The sequence below is a fragment of the Heterodontus francisci genome, chromosome 18 (genome assembly GCF_036365525.1).
Source record: "Heterodontus francisci isolate sHetFra1 chromosome 18, sHetFra1.hap1, whole genome shotgun sequence".
Taxonomy (NCBI): Eukaryota; Metazoa; Chordata; class Chondrichthyes; order Heterodontiformes; family Heterodontidae; genus Heterodontus; species Heterodontus francisci.
The window spans coordinates 26,723,852-26,747,015 of NC_090388.1; the positions used below are offsets into that span (position 1 = coordinate 26,723,852).

Sequence of the window (23,164 nt, forward strand, 5' to 3'; positions counted from 1 at the left end):
ACTTGCAGGTGGTTGTGTACCCATGTGGCTGCTGTCCTTGTTCCTATAGGTGGTAGAGATCGTGGGTTTGGAAGGTGCTGTCGAAGGAGCCTTGGTAAGTTGCTGCAGTGCATCTTGTAGATGGTACACACTGCTGCCACTGTGCGCCGATGGTCGAGGGAGTGACTGTTGAAGGTGGTGGATGGGGTGCCAATTAAGCGGGCTGCTTTGTCCTGGATAATGTCGAGTTTCTTGAGTGTTGTTGAAGCTGCACTCATCCAGGCAAGTGGAGAGTATTCCACCACAGAAACATAGAAAACAGGAGCAGGAGTAGGCCATTCGGCCCTTCGGGCGTGCTCCAAGATCATGGCTGATCGTCTAATTCAGTATCCTGTTCCCGTTTTCTCCCCCTATCCCTTGATCCCTTTGGCATGAAGAAATATATCTACCTCCTTCTTGAATATATTTAATGATTTGGCCTCCACCGCCTTCTGCGGTAGAGAATTCCACAGGTTTACCACCCTCTTAGTGAAGAAATTTCTCCTCATCTTGGTTCTAAATGGCATACCCCGTATCCTGAGACTGTGACCCCTGGTTCTGGACTCCCCAGCCATTGGGAACATCCTCCCTGCATGTAGCCTGTCTAGTCCTGTTAGAACTTTATACGTTTCTATGAGATCCCCTCTCATTCTTCTAAACTCGAGTGAATATAGGCTTAGTCGACACAATCTCTCCTTATACGTCAATCCTGCCAACCCAGGAATCAGCCTAGTAAATCTTCTTTGCACTCCCTCCATGGCAAAATTTCCTTCCTCAGATAAGGAAACCAAAACTGCACATAATACTCCAGATGTGGTCTCACCACGGCTCTGTATTACGGTAGTAAGACATCCTTGCTCCTGTACTCACACTCCTGACTTGTGCCTTGTGGTTGGCGGACAGGCTTTGGGAAGTCAGGAAGTAAATTACTTGCTGATTTCCCAACCTCTTACCTGTTCTTGTAGTTACAGTATTTATATGGCTGTTCCAGCTAAGATTTTGGTAAATGGTGACCCCACCCATGATGTTGATAGTGGGGGATTCAGCGATGGTAATACCATTGAACATCAAGGGGAGTTAGTTAGATTCTCTTTTGTTGAAGATAATCATTGCCTGGCACTTAAGTGCCAAGCAACATTCACGCCACACATCAGCCCAAGCCTGAACGTCTTACTACAGGTCTTACTACACATGGGCACGGACTGTTTCATTATCTGAGGAGTTGCGAATGGTTCTGAAGACTGCAATTATCAGCAAACATCCCCACTTCTAATCTTATGATAGAGGGAAGGTAACTGATAAAACAGCTGAAGATGGCTGGCCTAAGACACTACCCTAAGTTGCTCCTGCAGTGATGTCCTGGGACTGAGATGATTGGCTTCCAATAACTGCAATCATTTTCCTTTGTGCATCACCAAACATACTCTCTCAAATGTGTTGACTTCTTGCTGGGGTAACCTTCTAAGAATGAAGGTAATTCCAATAACTTGTGAGCCTCGATAGGAAGTATCAACTGTCATTTTCCTATCGGAGCACCACAGCTGAATCCAATCCAGTCCTACTCCATAGTTCATACACTCACAGGAGAAGTCACCAAGAAGTGAGAACCCTGATCGATTTTTCACATACAGTTGTTGAGACTATTATTTGTTGCTTTGAACAGGCAAAGCAATGGTGCTCGCCACTGTCCTCGAAGAAAGCTGCCCACAAAGATCTATTGATAGCTGAGATGTGGTTTCCCCCTTTTCTGACGGCAGTTTAAATCTGACGCCAAATCAAGGGGATTGCTTGGCATGCTACAGGTAAGCAATCACACTGAAGTATTCACACACAGTAAAACAGGGAATTAAAAGCACTTAATATCCTTCACTTTTAAATTTTTAGACTGAAAAATTATGAGTGGATTAAGATAGAAGCTAAAAAGACAAACGAAGCTTATTTTTTAAAATATGTGGAATTCATCATTATGGAGAAATTTGACATTCCACAAATATAAAATTACCTCCTCAGGGCAGTGAAGATGCTTAGCAACAATTACGAAGTTGGTTAAAAACTGTTAAAAACCAGTTACATCTCATTCATCAAATTGTAACTTTTTCAAGATTTTTTAATGTGAGACTAACAGGCTAAGAGTTGAAGTTCTCGTCAATTCAATTGACTTCCCACTGATTGCAGTCTTGGCGGGGGGGGGGGGGGCGGGGTGCATGGTGCCTCAACAGCTCATCCTCTGGAGAAGCACAGAATCACTGACAGAAACTTCTGGATTTCTGCATTACTCTGCACACTTGTGGACTACATAAGTTGCTATCAGCTTCAGCAGAGTAATGACAGTGAATGCTGACAGATTCACTATCATTACGACTGCAAAATCCTGGCCATCTTTAACAGTGGCCTGCCTAAATCAGCTAATTCCATACAGATCAAATTTCTGACATACCTGGAATGTACAGCTCAGTTATTCACTGGTTAAACATGGTAAATCGTCAGGTGAGCTGAGCAACAAGATCTAACACTTAAAGCAACAAGATCTAATACTTTTTAAAAATTCATTCATGGGATGTCGGCGACGCTGGCCAGGCCAGCATTTATTGCCCATCCCTAATTGCCCTTGAGAAGGTGGTGGTGAGCTGCCTTCTTGAACCGCTGCAGTCCATTTGGGGTAGGTATACCCACAGTGCTGTTAGAATGGGAGTTCCAGGATTTTGACCCAGTGACAATGAAGGAACGGCGATATAGTTCCAAGTCAGGATGGTGTGTGACTTGGAGGGGAACTTGCAGGTGGTGGTGTTGCCATGTATTTGCTGCCCTTCTCCTTCTAGTTGGTAGAGGTCGCGGGTTTGGAAGATGCTGTCTAAGGAGCCTTGGTGCATTGCTGCAGTGCATCTTGTAGATGGTACACACTGCTGCCACTGTGCGTCGGTGGTGGAGGGAGTGAATGTTTGTAGATGGGGTGCCAATCAAGTGGGCTGCTTTGTCCTGGATGGTGTCGAGCTTCTTGAGTGTTGTTGGAGCTGCACCCATCCAGGCAAGTGGAGAATATTCCATCACACTCATGACTTGTGCCTTGTAGATAGTGGACAGGCTTTGGGGAATAAGGAGGTGAGTTACTCGCCTCAGGATTCCTAGCCTCTGACCTGCTCTTGCAGCCACGGTATTTATATGGCTACTCCAGTTCAGTTTCTGGTCAATGGTAGCCCCTAGGATGTTGATAGTGAAGGATTCAGCGATGGTAATGCTGTTGAATGTCAAGGGGAGATGGTTAGATTCTCTCTTGTTGGAGATGGTCATTGCCTGGCACTTAGAGCACTAATAGATATAGAAAAACTCATATCTCCCTGAGCTGACTTGCCTTGTCGTAACAGCAAGAAAACTGTCTACTGCAACCATACACAAAACTGGCAAAATTAGCTAGAATGCAGGGATGCCCATTTTATTTGTGATCCTCAAGTCCATTGTTAGTTGCTGACAACATTCCGGTCCTTACCTCAAGAGACCTAAAAGAGCATTATTTCACTCAAGCCTGGATAGCCAAGTAATATAAAAGCAAAATACAGCAGATGCTGGAAATCTGAAATAAAGACAGAAAGTGCTGGAAATACTCAGCATGTCAGGCAGCACCTGTGGAGTGAGAAGCAAAGTCAACAAAGTCACAGACCTGAAACGTTAACTCTGCTTCTCTCTCCACAGATGCTGCCCGACCTGTTGAGTATTTCAAGAACTTTCTATTTGTATTCTGGGTATCCAAGTGTCCATTTGCTGCCCAATCCTGTCCTGTGTGTCCAGTCTCTAACTACAATCCAATTCCTGCCTGTGTTGCCAATTTCTAACTTCTGTCTACTCCTTTACTGATTCAGTAGCTCTCGAGCCTGACCATTACATGCTCCTCACCCCCATTCTTTGCAAGTGCACTTCAGCAGTCAAAAATGGGTTAAAGTTGCAATTCAATAACTGTAGTACAAAGTACATAGACAACTGTTCTATGCAGACAAATTCCTACTAGCTTGTGTAAGTTATTGTTCTGGACCAGGAAGTATGACTGCTGTAGACATATCCTCGTTTTAAGTTCCAAATTACAACTAAAATAAAACCTAACAAACATTAGGCACTCTGCTTTTGGTCTCACCCTTTTCATTCCCTTTTCCTCCACATTGTATCTCTATTTTATATTTATTGTTTTAACTTTATTTCCACATTATATAACCTAATTTGTTTTTTCCCCATATTATATACGTTTAGAACATTTCCTTACTCTTTATCCAGTGGTTCCTGGATCCCACTATTTGGAGCCGTGATTCATTTCAAAAGAATATTGCCCTCTAAATGGTGGAAGGTAGCTGCAAAAACTGATTTGCAGCCAGTTTATTCTATAAACTCGTGGGAGTAACATGGTCATATCAGACAACTCGTGATGAAATTTTCTAGTAATACACAGAGGTGCTTACGACTACTACTTCGCTCATCTGCAGCACTGGAAGGTTACAGTGATACAACTAAAAATAAACTCAAGACTATAAAGTATATTAAGGGCAAGAGGACAACCAGGGAAAGAATAAGGCCCATTAGGGACCAAAGTGGCAATTAGTGTGTGGAGCCGGAGGACATAGGTGAGGTTTTAAATGATTAATTTTCATCTGTGTTCACTATGGAGAAGGACGATGTAGGTGTAGAGATCAGGGAGGGGAATGTGATATACTTGAACACATTAGCATTGAAAGGGAGGAAGTATTATCAGTTTTAGTGGGCTTAAAAGTGGATAAATCCCCAGGACCAGATGAGATGTATCTCAGGCTGTTATGCGAGGCAAGGGAGGAGGTAGCAGGGGCTCTGACACAAATTTTCAAATCCTCTCTGGCCACAGGAGAGGTACCAGAGGATTGGAGGAGATTAAATGCGGTACCATAATTCAAAAAGGGTAGCAGGAATAAACCAGGTAATTACAGCCCACTGAGTCTGACATCAGTGGTAGGGAAACTACTGGAAAAAATTCTGAGGGATAGGAATAATCTCCACTTGGAGAGGCAGGAATTAATCAGGGATAGTCAGCATGGCTTTGACAGGGGGAGATCGTGTCTAACAAACTCAATTGAATTTTTCGAGGCGGTGACTAGATGCGTTGATGAGGGTAAAGCAGTTGATGTAGTTGCATGGACTTCAGTAAGGCTTTTGATAAGGTCCCACACGGGAGATTGGTCAAGAAGGTAAGAGCCCATGGGATCCAGGGCAATTTGGCAAATTGGATCCAAAATGGGCTTAATGGCAGAAGGCAGAGGGTGATGGTCGAGGGTTGTTTTTGCGAGTGGAAGCCTATGACCAGTGGTGTACCACAGGGATCGGTGCTGGGACCCTTGCTGTTTGTAGTGTACATTAATGATTTAGACGTGAATATAGGAGGCATGATCAGTAAGTTTGCAGATGACACGAAAGTTGGCAGTGCCGTAAATAGTGAGGAGGAAAGCCTTAGGTTACAGGACGATACAGATGGGCTGGTAAGATGGGCAGAGCAGTGGCAAATGGAATTTAACCCTGAGAAGTGCGAGGTGATGCATCTTGGGAGGGCTAACAAGGCAAGGGAATATACAATGGATGGTAGGACCCTAGGAAGTACAGAAGATCTGAGGGACCTTGGTGTATTTGTCTATAGATCACTGAACGCAGCAGCACAGGTAGATAAGGTGGTTAGGAAGGCATACGGGATACTTGACTTTATTAGCCGAGGCACAGAAATAAGAGCAGGGAGGTTACGATGGAGCTGTATAAAATGCTAGTTAGGCCACAGCTGGAGTACTGTGTACAGTTCTGGGCACCGCACTATAGGAAGGATGTGATTGCACTGGAGAGGGTGCAGAGGAGATTCACCAGGATGTTGCCTGGGCTGGAGCATTTCAGCTATGAAGAGAGACTGGATAAGCTAGGGTTGTTTTCCTTAGAGCAGAGAAGGCTGAGGGGGGACATGATTGAGGTATGTAAAATTATGAGGGGCATTGATAGGTTAGAAAGGAAGCAACTTTTTCCCTTAGTACAGGGGTCAATAACCAGGGGGCAAAGATTTAAGCTAAGAGACAGGAGGTTTAGAGGGGATTTGATTTGAGGAAAAAAAATTTCACTCAGAGGGTGGTTGGAATCTGGAACGCAATGCCTGAAGAGGTGGTAGAGGCAGAAACCCTCACAACATTTAAGAAGTATTTAGATGAGCTCTTGAAACACCACAGCATACAAGTCTACAAGCCAAGTGCTGGAAAATGGGATTAGAGTAGTTAGGTGCTTGATGGCCGGCACAGACGCAATGAGCCGAAGGACTTGTTTCTGTGCTGTATAACTCTATGACTCTTCAATTTCCCTACAATGTAGCTTCACCCCATTAAACTCAGGGTCACTCTTACCTGCCTCTCCTCTGCCAGTTTCTCAATTTTTTCTTCAAATTGTTGCTGTCTACTCTTGGCTCTTTCTTCTTCCTCCTCCGCTTGCTCCTTCTCTCGTTTCCACTGCTCCATCAGCTCAGCAAGCTTTGTTTTCTGCAGCTGTTTTTCTTCTATTTCCCACTGCTGCAGTGTTAGCTGGCATCGCTCCTCCAGCTCTTCACACTCACGGGTTATAGCTTCTTCATTATCTAAACCAAAATAAATAAATTATCAGAGTGGGTTTATTCCTGCTCCATTTTACTCCATTATGCAGAGACAGGTCGGATTTTCAACAAATTTGCTTCAGGCAGAGATCTCAGAATGACAGGATAGTCTGGTTGAAAATTTATATTTGAATTTTATTTTCGCAACACGAATAGACGAATTCAGTTGATGAAGGCCCTTAGTCAATCTGATCTCATTCTCCTATCAATGAAACATTTATTTCTACAACTAAAATGAAAAAATTGCAAATGCTAGAAATCTGTAATAAAAAAAAGTGCTGGAAAGCCACAGCAGGCCTCCCTGTCATGAGAAAAGATGGGTCATCATTTTAAGTGTAGCTTCCTGTCAGATCTAGAAACTGGCAGATAAATAAGTCCCTTAAATAGGACTGAACAAACAAAAACTGAGGTTGAGGGTGAAAAAAAAGTACCAACTCCTGTCACACAGAAATAAATGGGTTATATGAAGAGTCACGTTTTTTTTTAAAAGCTGGAAAGTGATGAAAATGGGTGGGTAAGAAAAGATCCTCTCAGTGGGGCAACTAAAAGGTATAATTTTACTAATGCTCTACACCACTGCAACAGTTTCACGTTCTCTGGCCTCAATCATCTGTCTATGCAGCCATGGACATACAACCACAACTGGTAGTGCTAAATCTCATGTGGTGCATTTGGACCATCAGAAAACCTAAGTTTCTTACAATAGGCAATTGCATAAATTCAAAACAGTGGAAGTTCATCGTAAAACCTGAATAAATGAGCTGAAAGAAAGGAAACAACAGATACTGGCCAGTAGAGTGGTGTGTGTGTGTGTTTTACTGAACTAGTAATCTAGATGCCCAGAATAATGCTCTAGTGACATGAGCTCAAATCCTATCATGCAGCTGGGGAAGTTAAATTTAGTTAATTAAAATAAATCTGGAATAGAAAGATAGTATCAGTAATGGTGACCAAGAAACTACTGGATTGTCGTAAAAACCCATGTGGTTAATTAATGTCCTATACGGAAGGAGATCTGCCATTCTTACCCAATCTGGCCGATATGACTCCAGGCCCACAGCTATGTGGTTGACTCTTAACTGCCTTCTGAAATGGCCTAACATGCCGCTCAGTTAGATTCAAGGGCAATTAGGAATAAATTAGCAATAAATGCTGGCCATGCCAGCGATACAACACCCTGTGAATGAGTAAAAAAGAGCGTGTCTTAAGGCTCTGTGCTAGGAAACCTACTGGTTCTAATTTACATCAATGAATTGTACGTAAAAAGTTAATGTAAAGTGCTCAGCTTTTCAAATTATACCAAACTGGTGGAGCTGAGAGGAGGGAAAGTTGCGTCAGGAAAACAGCCAGAGACCTACACAGGAGTTTAAAAAATCTGTAAATGGGTAGAAAATAGCAGATGAATTTTACTATGGATATTAGTTGATTTCCTGTAGTGTTGCATTGGGGGAGTCAAGACTGAGTCTTCATGTAAAGTGGAAATAGATGATAGAAGACAATTGGACCAAGTTATATTGATTGAATTCAGCCCTCATTTTACGGTCAAACATCTTCCATTATTTTTGATTAATATACGATTTGATATTAATTACAGTTAAATAGCAAATATAACATCCATTTGAGAAGCAGAGAAATAGTCGGCTGTGGCATTGAGGTAAGATACACAATACTGAGGTACTTCAGTGCTACCACTGGTGTGTGTTATTACAACATTACAAGCTTAAATGGGCAGTTTTCATTATAACTGTGTGCAGAGGAATTTATAATGGAAAAAGTTTACTTTAAGAGTATGGCAAAAATGCAACAACAGGATATAAGGTTTTATAGATAGAAAGTGAATGCAGATCTCAGATTTTTAATTTATTACAGATGAGTGTAAGATACTCCATCCTGGAAGAAATAATGGGCAACATACATGTACTAATAGCAGTAAACCATAGCTAAAGTTGAGGTTGAAAGATAGCTGGGGTAACAATACCTCACCATTTAGCATGGCACATTTTAACATGGAGGAGTAATTGACAAAACAAAAAGTACAAAAAAGCAGAGGACGTTATGCTAAAACTATATAACGCTCTGGTCAGATTGCACCTCGAGTACTGCGTCCAATTTTGGCCAATGGAAATGGAAACACTCCACCCCTGGAGACCATCGAGAAAAGAGTAACATGATGGTCTTTGAGTATCAGAGAACTGAGCTAGGATAGCAGATTTTTTTAAAAACTGGGACTGTCAGGCTTTGAAGGAAAGTGAAAATGGAGACCTTGTAGAAGAAAATAAGATAGCAAATGAAATAGAAAAGGTAACTCCAAGCCATTACTTTAAGGTGAACTAAGATAGTATGTCAAGGGGTTTAGGTTCAAACTGGTGAAAGGCAAATTTAGGACTAATGCACAGAGAAATTTTTCCCCATAAACATTATGAAGTGTCTGATGGAAAAAGTTCAGTCATTCAAGAGCCTATTGAATGGCATGATTATCTTGCTTGGATGGATGAGTTAAAATAGGCTAAATTACTTTCCTCACCTAGTAATTGCAGGAATTACATAAATTTTATGCACAAACTGCAGCAGGATTATTTGGTGCAAACAAACTCAGAACAGGTTGTTCAAATCAAAAAGGGGTCAATTACACTAGCCACCTGATTACCTGTGGCAGCTGTGTCTCAGTGCTGGCACACTCACCTGAGTCAGAAGGCTGTGGGTTCAATTTCCAATCCAGAGACTGGAGCTCAAAATCTAAGGCAACATTTCAGTGCAGTGCTCAGGAAATGGTGCATTACTGGAGGTGCCATTTTTTACATGAGATGTTAAACTAAAGCACCACCTGCCCTCTCAGGTGGACGTAAAAGATCCCACAGCACTATTTCAAAGAAAAACAGGGTGGTTTCCCCAGTGTCCTGGTCAGTATTTATTCTTCAACCAGGACTGCTAAAATAGATTAAAAGCAAAATACTGCGGATGCTGGAAATCTGAAACAAAAACAAGAAATGCTGGAATCACTCAGCAGGTCTGGCAGCATCTGTGGAAAGAGAAGCAGAGTTAACGTTTCGGGTCAGTGACCCTTCTTCGGAAGAAGGGTCACTGACCCGAAACGTTAACTCTGCTTCTCTTTCCACAGATGCTGCCAGACCTGCTGAGTGATTCCTGCTAAAATAGATTATCTGGTCATTATCACCTTGGTGTTTGTGGGACCTTGCTGCAGGCAAATTGGCTGCCACATTTCCCACATTACAACTGTGACTACATTTCAAACATGCTTCATTGACTGTCAAGCATTTTGAGACATCCTGAGGTCATGATAGGTGCTATATAAATGAAAGCTTTTCTTTTCTTTCTTTATACCACCGAACAGTCGACTCTGTTCTTTGAAAATAATCCAAACTCTTGTCCTTCCTGATTATGGTGCACTAGGAGTCTGACTGCAGGGATTATCGTAATCCCACAACCTTTGAAAATAGTAAGGGATATTTTAAACTTGGAAGATTTTAGGCCACTTACAGTGCTTCAAAAATATTTAGGTATTTTCATGTGATATTAAATTACTCATTTGATTAATAATTCATCACAAGAATGTAAAAGTACAGCTTAGATAATAAATCTAAAACATAAGCATTTACCTGAAATTGTCTCATTCCCAAGAGACTGATTGGCTGCCTCCACTTGAAAACTGGGACTTATATTCGTTTGGGGTTCTATGTGAGTTTGTATACTTTGTTCTTCTTCCTCGATTTGGGCCAGTATCTAAAGAAGCAATCAAAAATGGTATTTTTATGTCCACTGGGTTTGCTGTCTTAAACTACAGTAGAATATCGAAATTCTGAAGTTCAAATCACTTAGCAGACTCCAATTTCTAGTAAATAAATATGTTTTTCTTGCAGCATAATCCTACTGCAATCAAAAACTCTGACTTCTGTTATCACCTCACCAGCTACATACTTAATTTATTATTGTTATTCTTGCATTCCCCCTTTTGCATTATTGGGCTGCATACTCCTCTGTCAAAACTCCAGGCACATCTTGGCTTCTTTTCTACAGTACCAACCATCTCATTAAACTCATCTTTCCTGCCTTCCCTCCATCTTCATCTCTAACGACAAGTGGAAAGATCTCATGATTGAGATCATCATGATTGCTTCCACTGCTTCCCTTTGTCTGCTACATGTAATTCCAATGCAGCATCTCACACATTAACGGGCGAGATTTTATCCATGTCGTGCCATTTCCAACAGCAGAACCAGAAGTACTTCCGCTCCCTCCCTTTTTGCTGGACACCATGTGATTACAATTGAAAATAAAAGGCCCGGCAGCAGACACATGCGATCATGCTTCAGGGAACGCTTTTTATTGGTGTAATCTGCTGTCAGTCAGCGGAGCATCATGTGCAGCAAGGCTATAAATTAGCCTTCAGCATAATCAATGAGGCTCACCAGCGCAGCTGTTTGACTTTAAGGAAATTATTCAATTTTTTTTCTCCTTAACTTAGTTTAAGTTTTTACTCACCCTCACCTGTCCTCACACATTGGGGGCGGCACAGTGGTTAGCACTGCAGCCTCACGGCTCCAGTGACCCAGGTTCGATTCTGGGTACTGCCTGTGTGGAGTTTGCAAGTTCTCCCTGTGACCGCGTGGGATTTCGCCGGGTGCTCCAGTTTCCTCCCACAGCCAAAGACTTACAGGTTGATAGGTAAATTGGCCATTATAAATTGCCCCTAGTATGGTAGGGGAATTGAGGGAAGGTGAGGATGTGAGAGGGTAATGGGATTAATGTAGGGTTAGTATAAATGGGTGGTTGATAGTCGGCACAGACTCGGTGGGCCGAAGGGCCTGTTTCAGTGCTGTATCTCTAAATAAATAAATCTCCAACACCATCACCACCTCCCTTTGTAAGTTAGTTCATCACCAACACCACCATGTCTGCTAGCAGGCAAAGACTAGCCCCACAGTTCAGTGATTCCTCCCTGCAGGCTCTCCTCCAGGCCATGCAAATGGCATCAGAACACAGTCCCGTCTGACTAAGGTGGCTTGGACGGAGGTGATAGAGGTGATGAACCATCCATGAGGGCAAGTGCTGCGGCTGCATCCTAACACATGGCATCTTGTGGGGTCCTCAAAATTTAATGTCTGTGAGTGGGCATCCATGCCAGGTGGGTGAATGTGTGGCCAGCCTTGGTGCCATATAGCAATTGTTGCCAGAGCATGTGGAGGTCTGGCATCTGTTTGCACTTGGATGCAGCATGCGACTGACAGGCTCGTATGTGTGATGGGGATGCATGCAATGCGGGGGGGGGGAAAGAGGAGGGGTAGCCATCACTTGACATGTCATTAACTCAGCACTTTCTTATGCAGGACAAACAAACCTGCAATCAGCAGGAGAGCAAAAAGACAGGGGGTGGAGGCCAGACCTAAGATTCCTCACCCCAGCAGAGGAGCATGCAGTCAAAATAACAGGAGAGGAAGGAGGACAAGCCATTGCAGACAGCGAGGCTGGATTGTCTGGGCATAGGGAAAAAGAACCAACCTTACTTTTGCTGGCATATGGGCACACAGGATTAGAAACTGGACTGAAATAACGACATTCGAGCTGCTGTACATAGTTTTAAGATGTTCTTTGCACTTTTTAATTTGCACTATGGGTAGGTAGAGGTTTTTAATCACCATTCTCACTGATGATGCTTAGTGTGGTTCTGTTTGTTCTCCATTGCAGGTGCTTGCAATCCTACGGCCAGACCGATGACAAGCCAGCAACCTGTTGACTCCGCCTCAGGGAACGGTGATACCAATGCCCCAGAGGGTGCACTGTCACCTGCCTCTTCAGCATTCTCTGCCATGGTCTGCAGGAGCGGGGGGCCGTTTGTGCATACAATCAGGGTCACAATCTTGTGGCACAGCACTGACACTACCCAGCAGATGAGGAGCTGAGTGAGAATATGACAGCCAGGTCCCATGACATTTTGAGGACTGCTGGGGACCAGGCCCCTGCTGTGCCCCACGCCGATGATGGTCCTCTGGTCGAGGCCCAAGAACCCTGCTGGACATGCAGCGAACATTTGGGGAACATATGTCGGAGATGCCAGAGGTCATGCGCAGCTTTGCGTGGGCGATTGAGGAGCCCATTCAAGCCATGACGTCTACCATTTCCCAGGCATGTTGGCACATGGCTTCCATCATGTAGAGGGTGGCGACCGTCATGGAGAGTTAAATTGAGTACTCGACCCACATGTGCTCTGACTTGCATTCCATTGCTGTAGCCATGGGCTCAGTGCAGCATTGGCTAAGCGAGAGGGGAACAAGGCACCTGGACTTCCTTCTGGGTGTCTATCCCCTCAGGGAGATAGATAGGTGCCATTGTGCACCCAGGTGGAGGAGGAGCGCATGCCAGCTGCCCCAGGGCTTTCCTCTCAGGACACACCCAGAGTAAACAGCATCTCCTCATTCCCCCCCACATCCGACATTGACCATCTTACCTCCAATAGGTGAGGCCAAGGGGGGTGCCCTGGCACCAGTGCAGGAAACCCCCATTAGAACGGAGCCCTCAAGGTCCCATACCTCCAAAGGACGCCCGCCTTGGTCATCCACAGCAGTGGGGCAGCACAATGAGCGGAATGCCTCCACCTCAGCTGTTGATTTCAGAATAGCCCCAAGGTGTAGTGGGAGGAAGCATAAACTTAAGGGATTCTGAGCACGAAGGTGGCACGGGTGTTCCAAACAAATAGATTACACAGGTAAATAGTGCAAACATTTTTCTTTGCTTTATTTGTACATATTCATCAATTCTTGAGACTTGTCTAGTCAGAGAGCTAAATGTAATGGCATGCTTCACAGTAGGCACACTTTGATGGTTATAGAGGAGTAACGGACATGTTCTTTATTGTGGAAGATGTTTTGTTTTTGTGTTCAAACTTCAATAATTGTTACTGCAAGTTTCCAATTTTGCACTCAGCAGTCTGTGGGACATGGCTTAATATGCAGGGTCAGCTGGCCCTCCCTTCTATGCCTTGGAAAGGAGATTGTCCAAGCCTCCTCAACTCAGAGACTTGAGATGGTGCACTCAAAGTAATGTTAGATTGGTGCTGGTTCTGATTGGTCATGGTTGGATGACAGAGAAGTATTTCCAAGTGCAGCACAGATTTCCTCAGTTTAACAAAGCTCCGCTCCCTGTGTAACTGTAGATGGCAGAGGGCACCTGTTTTGAGTTGCGACCACTAGGGAGGCCGGAGGGGTAGGTCTACAAGCCAGGAAGGCAATGGAGTTCAGACATTGGGAAAATAATCATGTAGGTGCCTCACACTTGGCCAAAACGTGGGAATATATGGTTGCCACTAGTATGCTGTGCATGTCTCTCCAAAACCCTAGCATCCATTAAAGGGTCATTCATATTCATGGCCTCCTCCTCAGGTTCATCCAATTCATCCTCATCTGAGGAGGAGTGGTGCTCCTCCCGGCAGTCCTGCTGCAATGTCCGCATTACATTGCCGGAATATGTAGTGCATAGCAGACTACGACTATTGGCAAGACCTTCTGTGCTGCGTACTGCAGAGCTCCTCCAGACAGTCAAGGCAGCTGGCTGGCCCCAGGGAGCTCTAACAGCTACTTGAGTTCAGTTGATGAGCCCTGCTCTCTAGGGAAATGAGTGATGGCACCGAAGGCCAATGATCTCGCCACCTGGTTGTCCTCGTCTGCTGAGAAGAAAATGAAGTCATTGGCATGACGAAAGAGGGCACTGGTCACTTCCTTTATGCACCTGTGAGATGCCACATGTCACCCGTTGAGCCCTGGAAAGCACCGCTGGTGAAAAGTTTGAGTGCCGCAGTCACTTTGAGGGCCATTGGCATGGGGTTCCCACCAAATCCAATTGGCCGCAGGTCATTCTGAATGATCCCACAAATCTGAGTGACCATTTCCCATGATATCCTCAGACATTTCTAGCATTGCCTTCCCTGGATGGCATCATTCTGAGCAGCATCCTCCTCTCATTCTGCCTGTTGCTGGCATTGCGGCCTCAACCGCTGAGTGGCAAGAGCCCTCCTTTGTCGTATTCTCTCCTCTTGCTCCCAAGGTTGTAAAAATATTGGATGTCTGAGACCCAAGTTATTGCAGCAATATAAGTGTTTGAATGAGAACATGTTTGACCATGATTTTAACCACTGAACTCATGAGCAGTAAGTTGCTCAGCTCCTCCCATTTTCCACAGCAGCAACACCACCCACCCAACACTGGCCAGCTCCCACTTCGATCTGCACTTCTGGCATGCCCACGTGTGTTTTCATCTCCTTTTGCAAAATGGTGCACGTCCACTTTGAGGCAAGATCCTGCACCCTCCACCCTCCTCCTGTTACCTTCCAGCTTGCCCCCATCACCCTTGACCCACCCAACTTTACCTTGCACCTTCCTTCTTTGACCCGTGAATCTCTCCCCATTATACTGGACTGCATAATTATCGATATTTACATGCCATCTCTTCCCCCAACCTCCATCACTAGTCCCCATCGAAATGCCCATAATCACCCTAAATCTTCCCATCATCATCCTTAATGTTGTTGTCCAATCCCATGCCCCACCCAATGAGACCTTCCTTTATCTGACCATGACTCTAGAACCAGCCCCCACTACCGAATCCCACTGCCCCATGACTGTGACTGTTCCCTCCATCAGCCAAAACCCTAAGATCGCCCCACAGGACCCCACTGTAGAGAGTACTGACCCAGCCCTTCAGGTCCATCATGCACCTCACCTCCATTGACTGTCCCACCAAATCACCACCACAACCAGAAAGCTAGGCCCTTCCCTCTTCCGCACATCCAGGCACCCAAACCCCACTTTCTCCCCTCCCTGGTTTCCCTCCTCCGCACCACCAAGCACTCAAACCCCACCCTCTACCCTCCCTGGCGTCCCTGCTCCGCAACTCCAGGGACCCTCCCCAACGCCACCACCCCTCCAAAAATTCTCCCTTGCCGGTCCCGAGCCGGGAGCCAAACCTCCATGCCAATGTTGCCCTCCCTTGTGCCGAAGAGTTCAAGAAAGAAAACAACTGACCTCAGACGCAACTGCACGAAGTCGATGGGTGCACGCCACTTTTAAACGAACATGAACTGAGTGCAATGAGATTCCCACGTTTTGCTGACTGAATCTGGCAGATATGACTTAATTTCAATTAATGATAAGGTAATTAGAATTCAAGGTACGCAAATGTATTAAAAGGTGGAACCCGCCACAGGACGGTATGAGGCCCGACCCACCACAAACACACCGCTGACTTAATCTCCACCTTTAAACCTGTTGGGAAATCGAAATATCACCTTCCATCTAATTAAGTCACCCCCACCGCCACGATTCCCGCTCTTGCAGGCCCCTTTAAATTCCCCCCAACATGTTCTCTCTACATTATGACATTAGTCATTTGCATGTGTGGAATGAGTCACAATATCAACGGAACACTGTATATTTACCAGCTTCTTACAACCAGAGTCCCTGTGACATTAACAACCATACTGATTAACTAACTATAAAATTACATTTTAAGAAAAAAACGATTGTACTAGTAGGAAAGATGTTGGGATGGAATTGGTTATAGCAATTCATCAAATGAGATCAAATCAAATCAACTAAGTATTTGGTTGGTCCATTACATGTAATATAAATATCATGCTTAATGGAGCTGCAAGTCTAATCTCTGGGTTATGAAGGTGCTTCTATATTTTTTGTTAAGTACTTTTTTTTTGAGGACTCACTTAAATTGTGGAGATAGTCATTGGAAGGCTGAAGATTTTATAAATGCTGGACTTTGTTTTGTTGTTGACAGTTCACTGAAAGGGACACAGAGATATTGTTTGAAAACAACCACTGCTAGAAATCATGAGCTTTAAGCTCAAGAAACAACAGAAACCTTGGTGACCTGGTGAAGATGTTTACAGAGAAGCCACATGCCAAGGTTTACGGAGGTCAGGAGGTTGACTTTCTATTTGTGGTTTCGCTTCTGAGATATTGTTTTGGTTCATTCAGGTTGTGAACTGTTCTGAAGACAGTTGGTGTCTTGCCTGCCAAGGAAAAAGAAACCCCAGCTCATTTTGCCTGCACCTCTCTATGATACCCCGAGAAGGCCAATGTGTCAGCTCCTCTTTAAAGAAACCCTGCAAAGATCCAGTGTGGGACAGCTAAAATCCCTGGTGCTGCATCTCTCCTGAGAAGCTGGAAAAACCTGCCAGATTAATTCTCAATACTGGCTGAAAAGAACTGCTTTAGAAAAGATTCCAGTGACCCGTCACCATATACCCAGATGCCAGAACAAAAGAGACAACTGACTTCCTTCCATAGCTTCTGAGCACATGGCATGTCATAACATTCAAGGCTATGGGCCAAATGCTGGCAAATGGGATTAGGTAGACAGGTCAGGTGTCTCTAATGCATCGGTGCAGACTCGATGGGCCGAAGGGCCTCTTCTGCACTGTATTATTCTGTGATTCTCTTTTTTTTTCTTCAAGAATTAGCAAGTATTTGGCCAAAGTATTTTTTTTGTCTTTTTTTGGTAACTGTCACAGAACTGTGATTATTTTTCTTCTCGGATTAAAAAGTGTGTGCCTTTCAGACTGATCACAGAGCGCCAGCTGTACCTGTCCCCAGGCCACAGCAAAAGAGAGAGAGAGGTCACATGGTATAACGTTTCTATTTGACTGTGTGTAAAACTGGCAAAAGCTGGTCTGAACCAGCCAAAAGTGAAGCATGCTACTGGGGAAAGGAGTTGTCTATTCTGTCTCTCAGCAGAAATTCTTCAAGGAGCTTCAGGCTGAGTTAATTGCCTAAGGAAAGAAAAAGGCTTTTATTTTAAAAGACCAATGGTATGGCTGAATGTAGCAAAACTCCTTTTCTTTACTTCCAAGTCAAGAAGTATTTGCTTTAAGATTGAATCTCTCTTGACTGATTGTTTGCTGCAATTTGAAGTAAAGTTTCAACTGAGAGACTGTCGGGTTTAAATTTCAAGTTGACCTATTGCTGTGCTCAACGTTGAAAGAACTGTTTGATTCCTGCCGCAGCCAAAGTGTTTTGAATGCCTATCAAGGACGGCACAGTGGCGCAGTGGTTAGCACCGCAGCCTCACAGCTCCAACGACCCGGGTTCGGTTCTGGGTACTGCCTGTATGGAGTTTGCAAGTTCTCCCTGTGACCGTGTGTATTTCCTCCCACGTGCCAAAGGCTTGCGGGTTGATAGGTAAATTGGCCATTGTAAATTGCCCCTAGTGTAGGTAGGTGGTATGATAATTGAGGGAAGGTGGGGGTGTGAGAGGGAAATGGGATTAATGTAGGATTAGCATAAATGGGTGGTTGATGGTCAGCACAGACTTGTTGGGCCGAAGGGCCTGTTTCGGTGCTGTATGACGCTATGACTAAGAACAGAGTATTTCCTCAAATCTGCGTGGAGACTTCCACTAGTACTTGATTATTTTCACATTAGAATACTTCACCCACTGGGAATGTAACCCACAAGGACTTATTTATTTGTTAAGAAATGGCTAATTTTTAAAAATATATATTTTTTAGAGAAACCGGTTAACCGTGGTTTTTGAATCTATGTGTGTAAGTGGGGGAAGTTAGATTAAAATAAGTTATAAGGTCTTTCGACATAGGTTTATCTTAATAGTGTTTAAGATTTAGTTTTTTAATAAATAGTTAATTTGTTGTTGTCTAAAGATACCTGGTTTGGACTGTTTTATTCTAATTTGGCTGGTTTCCGGTTGGGTGGAAAAACTTTAATAATATGCTGCGCGCTTTGGAGTGATGGGACTGAATTGACTGTGCATTGCTCCCACCTCAGTCCTAACAGTAACAGACCTTTGCAGAATTTCCATATTTTTTTCTGTGTGCATGTATAGGGAATTTAAAGGGAACTTTCATATTTTAATCTGTATGTTAATACTTTGCTTCATTACAGGATAAGTCTTGTTTTATAATAAATTGATAACTTTGTTGTTTATTAAAGAAGCCTGGTTGGTGTATTTAATTCTGGGATAAACAGTAGAGTATATGATTGACCAAATCAGTAACTGGGTAAACATTTAAAAAAATATATATTGTGACCTGCGAAGAAGTGGGACTAGAAAAGATAGTGCACTCCTCGCACCTCGGTTGTAACATCTGTAAAATGGAAGCCAGTTCCTATCCACCTTAACTCCAGCTGAAGACAGTATATAAACATAAAAAATTAAAAGCCGAATCAGTGTTTGCACAACATAATGGACAAAGTTTGTTGTCCCATCATTCTCCATTGGAAATTGTTCCACAAAGCACAGTACTCAGTCACCATGGATCTGAAAGGAGGATAGAATGTGCTACAGAATTCTTCCCAGCCATTGTTAACAGCACTCTGCTATCAATAAAAAGTTTCAGAATAGAACACTACTTTCCTTCACAGTTCTCCATTCAGTAGCCTAGGCACAAAGTAGAAAAAGTCATCCAGTTAAGGCAGGGGAACTTTAATGTTAAGGCTAAAATTCATTCTGAAGAATCTCTGGCTTGGAGCCAGGCTTGAACCACAAATATTTGTTACATTGGTTTTCATGTATAAGTTGGCAAACCTGCAAAAAAGTTTTTTTGAAAGTCATATTTAAATAGAATTATTTTCAGTTGTGAAGTTCTATTAATTAACAGAGGTAATGCATAAAGCAGTGTTAGTCTGAGTTTATATTTCGACTGAAGGTGGTATAAGAAAAGCCCTGGGATTCAGGGAAACCTACTGCATTATCACTTAGCTGTTCTTTGTGCAGCATGAGTGATGTGCAAAAGAATTTCCACACCAATTTCTGACACTGTTGACCTATTCATGCATGTTGCTTGTTACACTGAGAGACAGAGTGATAGTTGTGAGTACACTTGGTCCTTGCATTGGCTTTAACCAGCATTCATTTTTAGCTTTTTAAAAATACTGATGATATAATACCAAAATTCCTCAATCGTTCAGCATTGTAGGAATGAAACAATTGTGGAGCAAACACTGTATAAATAACACTATGAAAAATAAAAGTTCCAACTGCAGCAACTCAAATATACAGCAATACCAAGTGACATATAATCCCTGAATTTGTAATACACAATGTGGGAACTGTCAACTCCTGTGGGGACATGAATTGAGCAGGAGTGGACTGGCCACCAGCAGCTGATCAGCTACCACCTGGTTTACATCCCCATCAAAGGCTGAAAGTTCCGCCCAGCATCTCAGAGCCAAATTGCTACAATTAAAAAAACAAATTCCAGGCAGATTGGTCCTGTGTTTTACATCAGCAGTAGTAAATTTTGTAAGGCCAAAGGCAGTTTACTTGTCAACCTTAACAGAAGGCCTTTACCTCCTAGTCTGAGACAATTTAAACCCCATTCTCGATGCTGAAGGACAGTGATTGTATTATTATTTACAAGTTTAAATCAAATTAATCACTTAGTAACACAGTGATCATACCCCACTCCCCCACAAACACAAGAGGCAAATTCATAATTGGAAATTTTCCTAAATATATAAGCAAAATTGGAATTACCCTCTCCTTCAGGTTTAAATGATCCTCACCAAACTCAGCAGCCAATTCTATCAGCATTTCTGATCCATGATAGCCATGAGCAGAATAAACAGCATCTACAAAAACAAAAAGATCTCTAAAGAACAAGTAATTGACTGCATTAAAAGGGATTATTTAAAACAATATGGAAATGACCTATATAAACTTCATATCCTGAGGCTTAAAATAGTGAGCTCAAGAAGAATATGTGGGGACTGTGCATAGAATATTGATAAAGGTGAAAAAGTGTGCTTTATTAGTAACGTAATTATACCTTGCAGACAATTAATGCAAGTCAAACTCAAATGTCTCTGTTGTAGTGTTGTAGCAATTACAGATTGGTTTTTCAGTCAAAGCTTAAGGTGTCAAATTGAATGTTAGCTTTAATCTCATTTAAGCGCACCTTTATATATATTTGGACAATGATAGCAGGTAGGTAATGTACAGCTAGTCAATGATTTTATTGTAGTTGGGCTTTAATACATGAAACAACAAATCGAGAAAGGTTTCTGGCCCATTTCTGGCAGCTGAAGGCCAGAACCAGCTGAATTTTGGATATCCATAGGTTCATAATCTTTATACACTAGATTTTCCATCCATTGCCTAAAAACAGACAGAAATCTAGCCTTATGTTCCTTGGCTAGCAGCTGTTAGACGATGGCACAATTCAACTAAAAGAAAAAGATGAAACCCTTCCGAGTAAAAATAACTGCAATACAGTATACTTCAAATTCTCAAACAGCCTTGGCAAAACCTTGATAAATAAAACATGTTTCTAATGAAAGAAAAAAAAAATTACAAGCTGTTCATTTCTCCCTATACTGTCCTCAAGAGCTTCTGGAATATATAAAGCTCATCTCTTTTGACCTTATTCAACTTCTGCCGAACGTGTGCAGTAAAGAAATAACTTACAGTAACTTTAGAAATGGAGCCCTAGAATTCCATTGTTACAAAATGTTTCTTCTATTGACAATATTAAATCTGAGAATATAAAAAAGCAGTGACAAATCTTTATATTTTTAATTAAAATGTGTAGTGTTGCTTCCTCCAGTCAATGAGTACCATTTCAAACATCTCCAAATCAGATGGACTGTGGAATCAAATTAAACAAAATGTTTTTAACCTCTATTTTTGTTCAGCAAATTGCCATTTGTCAAACCATAACAGCAGCAATTCCACTGTTACTGCAAATTAAAGCATGCTACGTCATGAACTTTCACAATACAGTTAAGTCATTTTCAAACTTGCAAAGCATGGAAGCAGATTTGGCAGCTTTACATAAATTCACTTACAATCAGGTTGCTCTAAGTCCTGGAGAATTAGCTTTTCCACATTTTCACCCCTTTGCTTCATTTGCTCCAAATAGTAAAGGACAGAGTTGGGTAATTCATCTGAGTCCTAAACATGAATGATTCAAGTTATCAAATTTACTTAAATTATTTTTGTCCCTAAAACATTTAAAAGGCCAGCAGCATAATCAATTGTTCCATGCTATGTAACTGCAACAATACTCTCCAATACACTATAGTATATTTATGAAAATATTTTTAAAATTCTCTACCCCAGAGGGCTATGGAAGCTCAGTCACTGAGTATGTTTAAAGCAGAGATTGACAGTATTTCTAAATACAAATGACATAAGGGGATATGAGGATAGTGTGGTAAAAAGGCAATGAAGTGGATGATCAGCCATGATTGTATTGAATGGCAGAGCAGGCTCAATGGGCTGAATGGCCTACTCCTGTTCCTATGTTCAACTATGCTCCTGATTTGTACCATCAAATGCTACAACACTGGCATCTACTCGGCAATGTAGAAAATTGCCCAAGTATGTCCTGTACACAAAAAGCACGCCAACTCCAACTCGGCCACTTACCGCTTATCACACTTATCAGTCTACTCTTGATCATCAGCAAAGTGATAGAAGGGGTCGTCGACAGTGCTATCAATTTGCACTTACTCAGCAATAGCCTGCTCACTGAAGTTCAGTTTGGGTTCCGTCAGGGCCACTCAGTTCCTGAACTCATTACAGCCTTGGTCCAAACATGGACAAAAGAGCTGAACGCCAGAGGTGAGAGTGATAGTCCTCAATATCAAGACAGCATTTGACCGAGTACGGCATAAAGGAGCCCTAGCAAAACTGGAGTCAATAGGAATCGGGGGAAAACTCTCCGCTGGTTGGAGTCATACCTAGGGCAAAAGAAGATGGTTGTGGTTGTTGGAGGTCAATCATCTCAGTCCCAGGATATCACTGCAGGAGTTCCTCAGGGTAGTGTCCTAGGCCCAACCATTGCCATCTGTTTCATCAATGACCTCCCCTCAATCATAAGGTCAGAAGTGGGAATGTTCACCGATGATTGCACAATGTTCAGCACCATTCGCAACTCCTCAGATACTGTGAAGCAGCCCATGGCTATATGCAGCAAGACCTGGTCAACATCCAAGCTTGGGCTGATGTGGCAAGTAACATTCGTGCCACACAAATGCCAGGCAATGAACATCTCAAACAACAGATAATCTAACCCTCTTCCTTGATGTTCAATGGCACTACCATCGTTGAATCCCCCATTATTAACATCCTGGGGATAACCATTGACCAGAAACTGAACTGGACCAGCCATATAAATACTGCGGCTACAAGAGCAGGTCAGAGGCTCGGAATTCTGCAGCGAGTGACTCACCTCCTGACTCCCCAAAGCCTGTCCACCATCTATAAGGCATAAGTCAGAAGTGATGGAATACTCTCCACTTGCCTGGATGCGTGCAGCTCCAACAATACTCAAGAAGCTTGACACCATCCAGGACAAAGCAGCCAGCTTGATTGGCACCCTATCCACCACCTTCAACATTCACTCTCTTCTTCACTGGCGCACAGTGGCAGTACTGTGTACTATCTGCAAGATGCACTGCAGCAACTCACCAAGGATCCTTCGACAGCACCCTTCTAAACCCACGACCTCTACCACCGAGAAGGAAAAGGGCAGCAGATGCA

The 23,164-nt window shown here is 43.0% G+C and overlaps 1 protein-coding gene across 4 annotated transcripts in view; it reads right to left on the minus strand.

Annotated features, from left to right (window-relative positions):
- lrriq1 (leucine-rich repeats and IQ motif containing 1) overlaps window positions 1–23,164 on the minus strand; it is a 213,534-nt gene that overhangs the window by 181,021 nt on the left and 9,349 nt on the right. For all 4 annotated transcript variants that reach the window (XM_068050442.1, XM_068050441.1, XM_068050440.1 and 1 more), the window contains 4 exons: window positions 21,466–21,571; window positions 20,156–20,250; window positions 10,258–10,381; window positions 6,399–6,625 (listed from right to left, as the gene is read on the minus strand). In XM_068050442.1, the coding sequence (XP_067906543.1) occupies window positions 6,399–6,625; window positions 10,258–10,381; window positions 20,156–20,250; window positions 21,466–21,526 (507 nt within the window). In that variant the 5' untranslated portion in view covers window positions 21,527–21,571. The remainder of the gene's footprint in view (window positions 1–6,398; window positions 6,626–10,257; window positions 10,382–20,155; window positions 20,251–21,465; window positions 21,572–23,164) is intronic.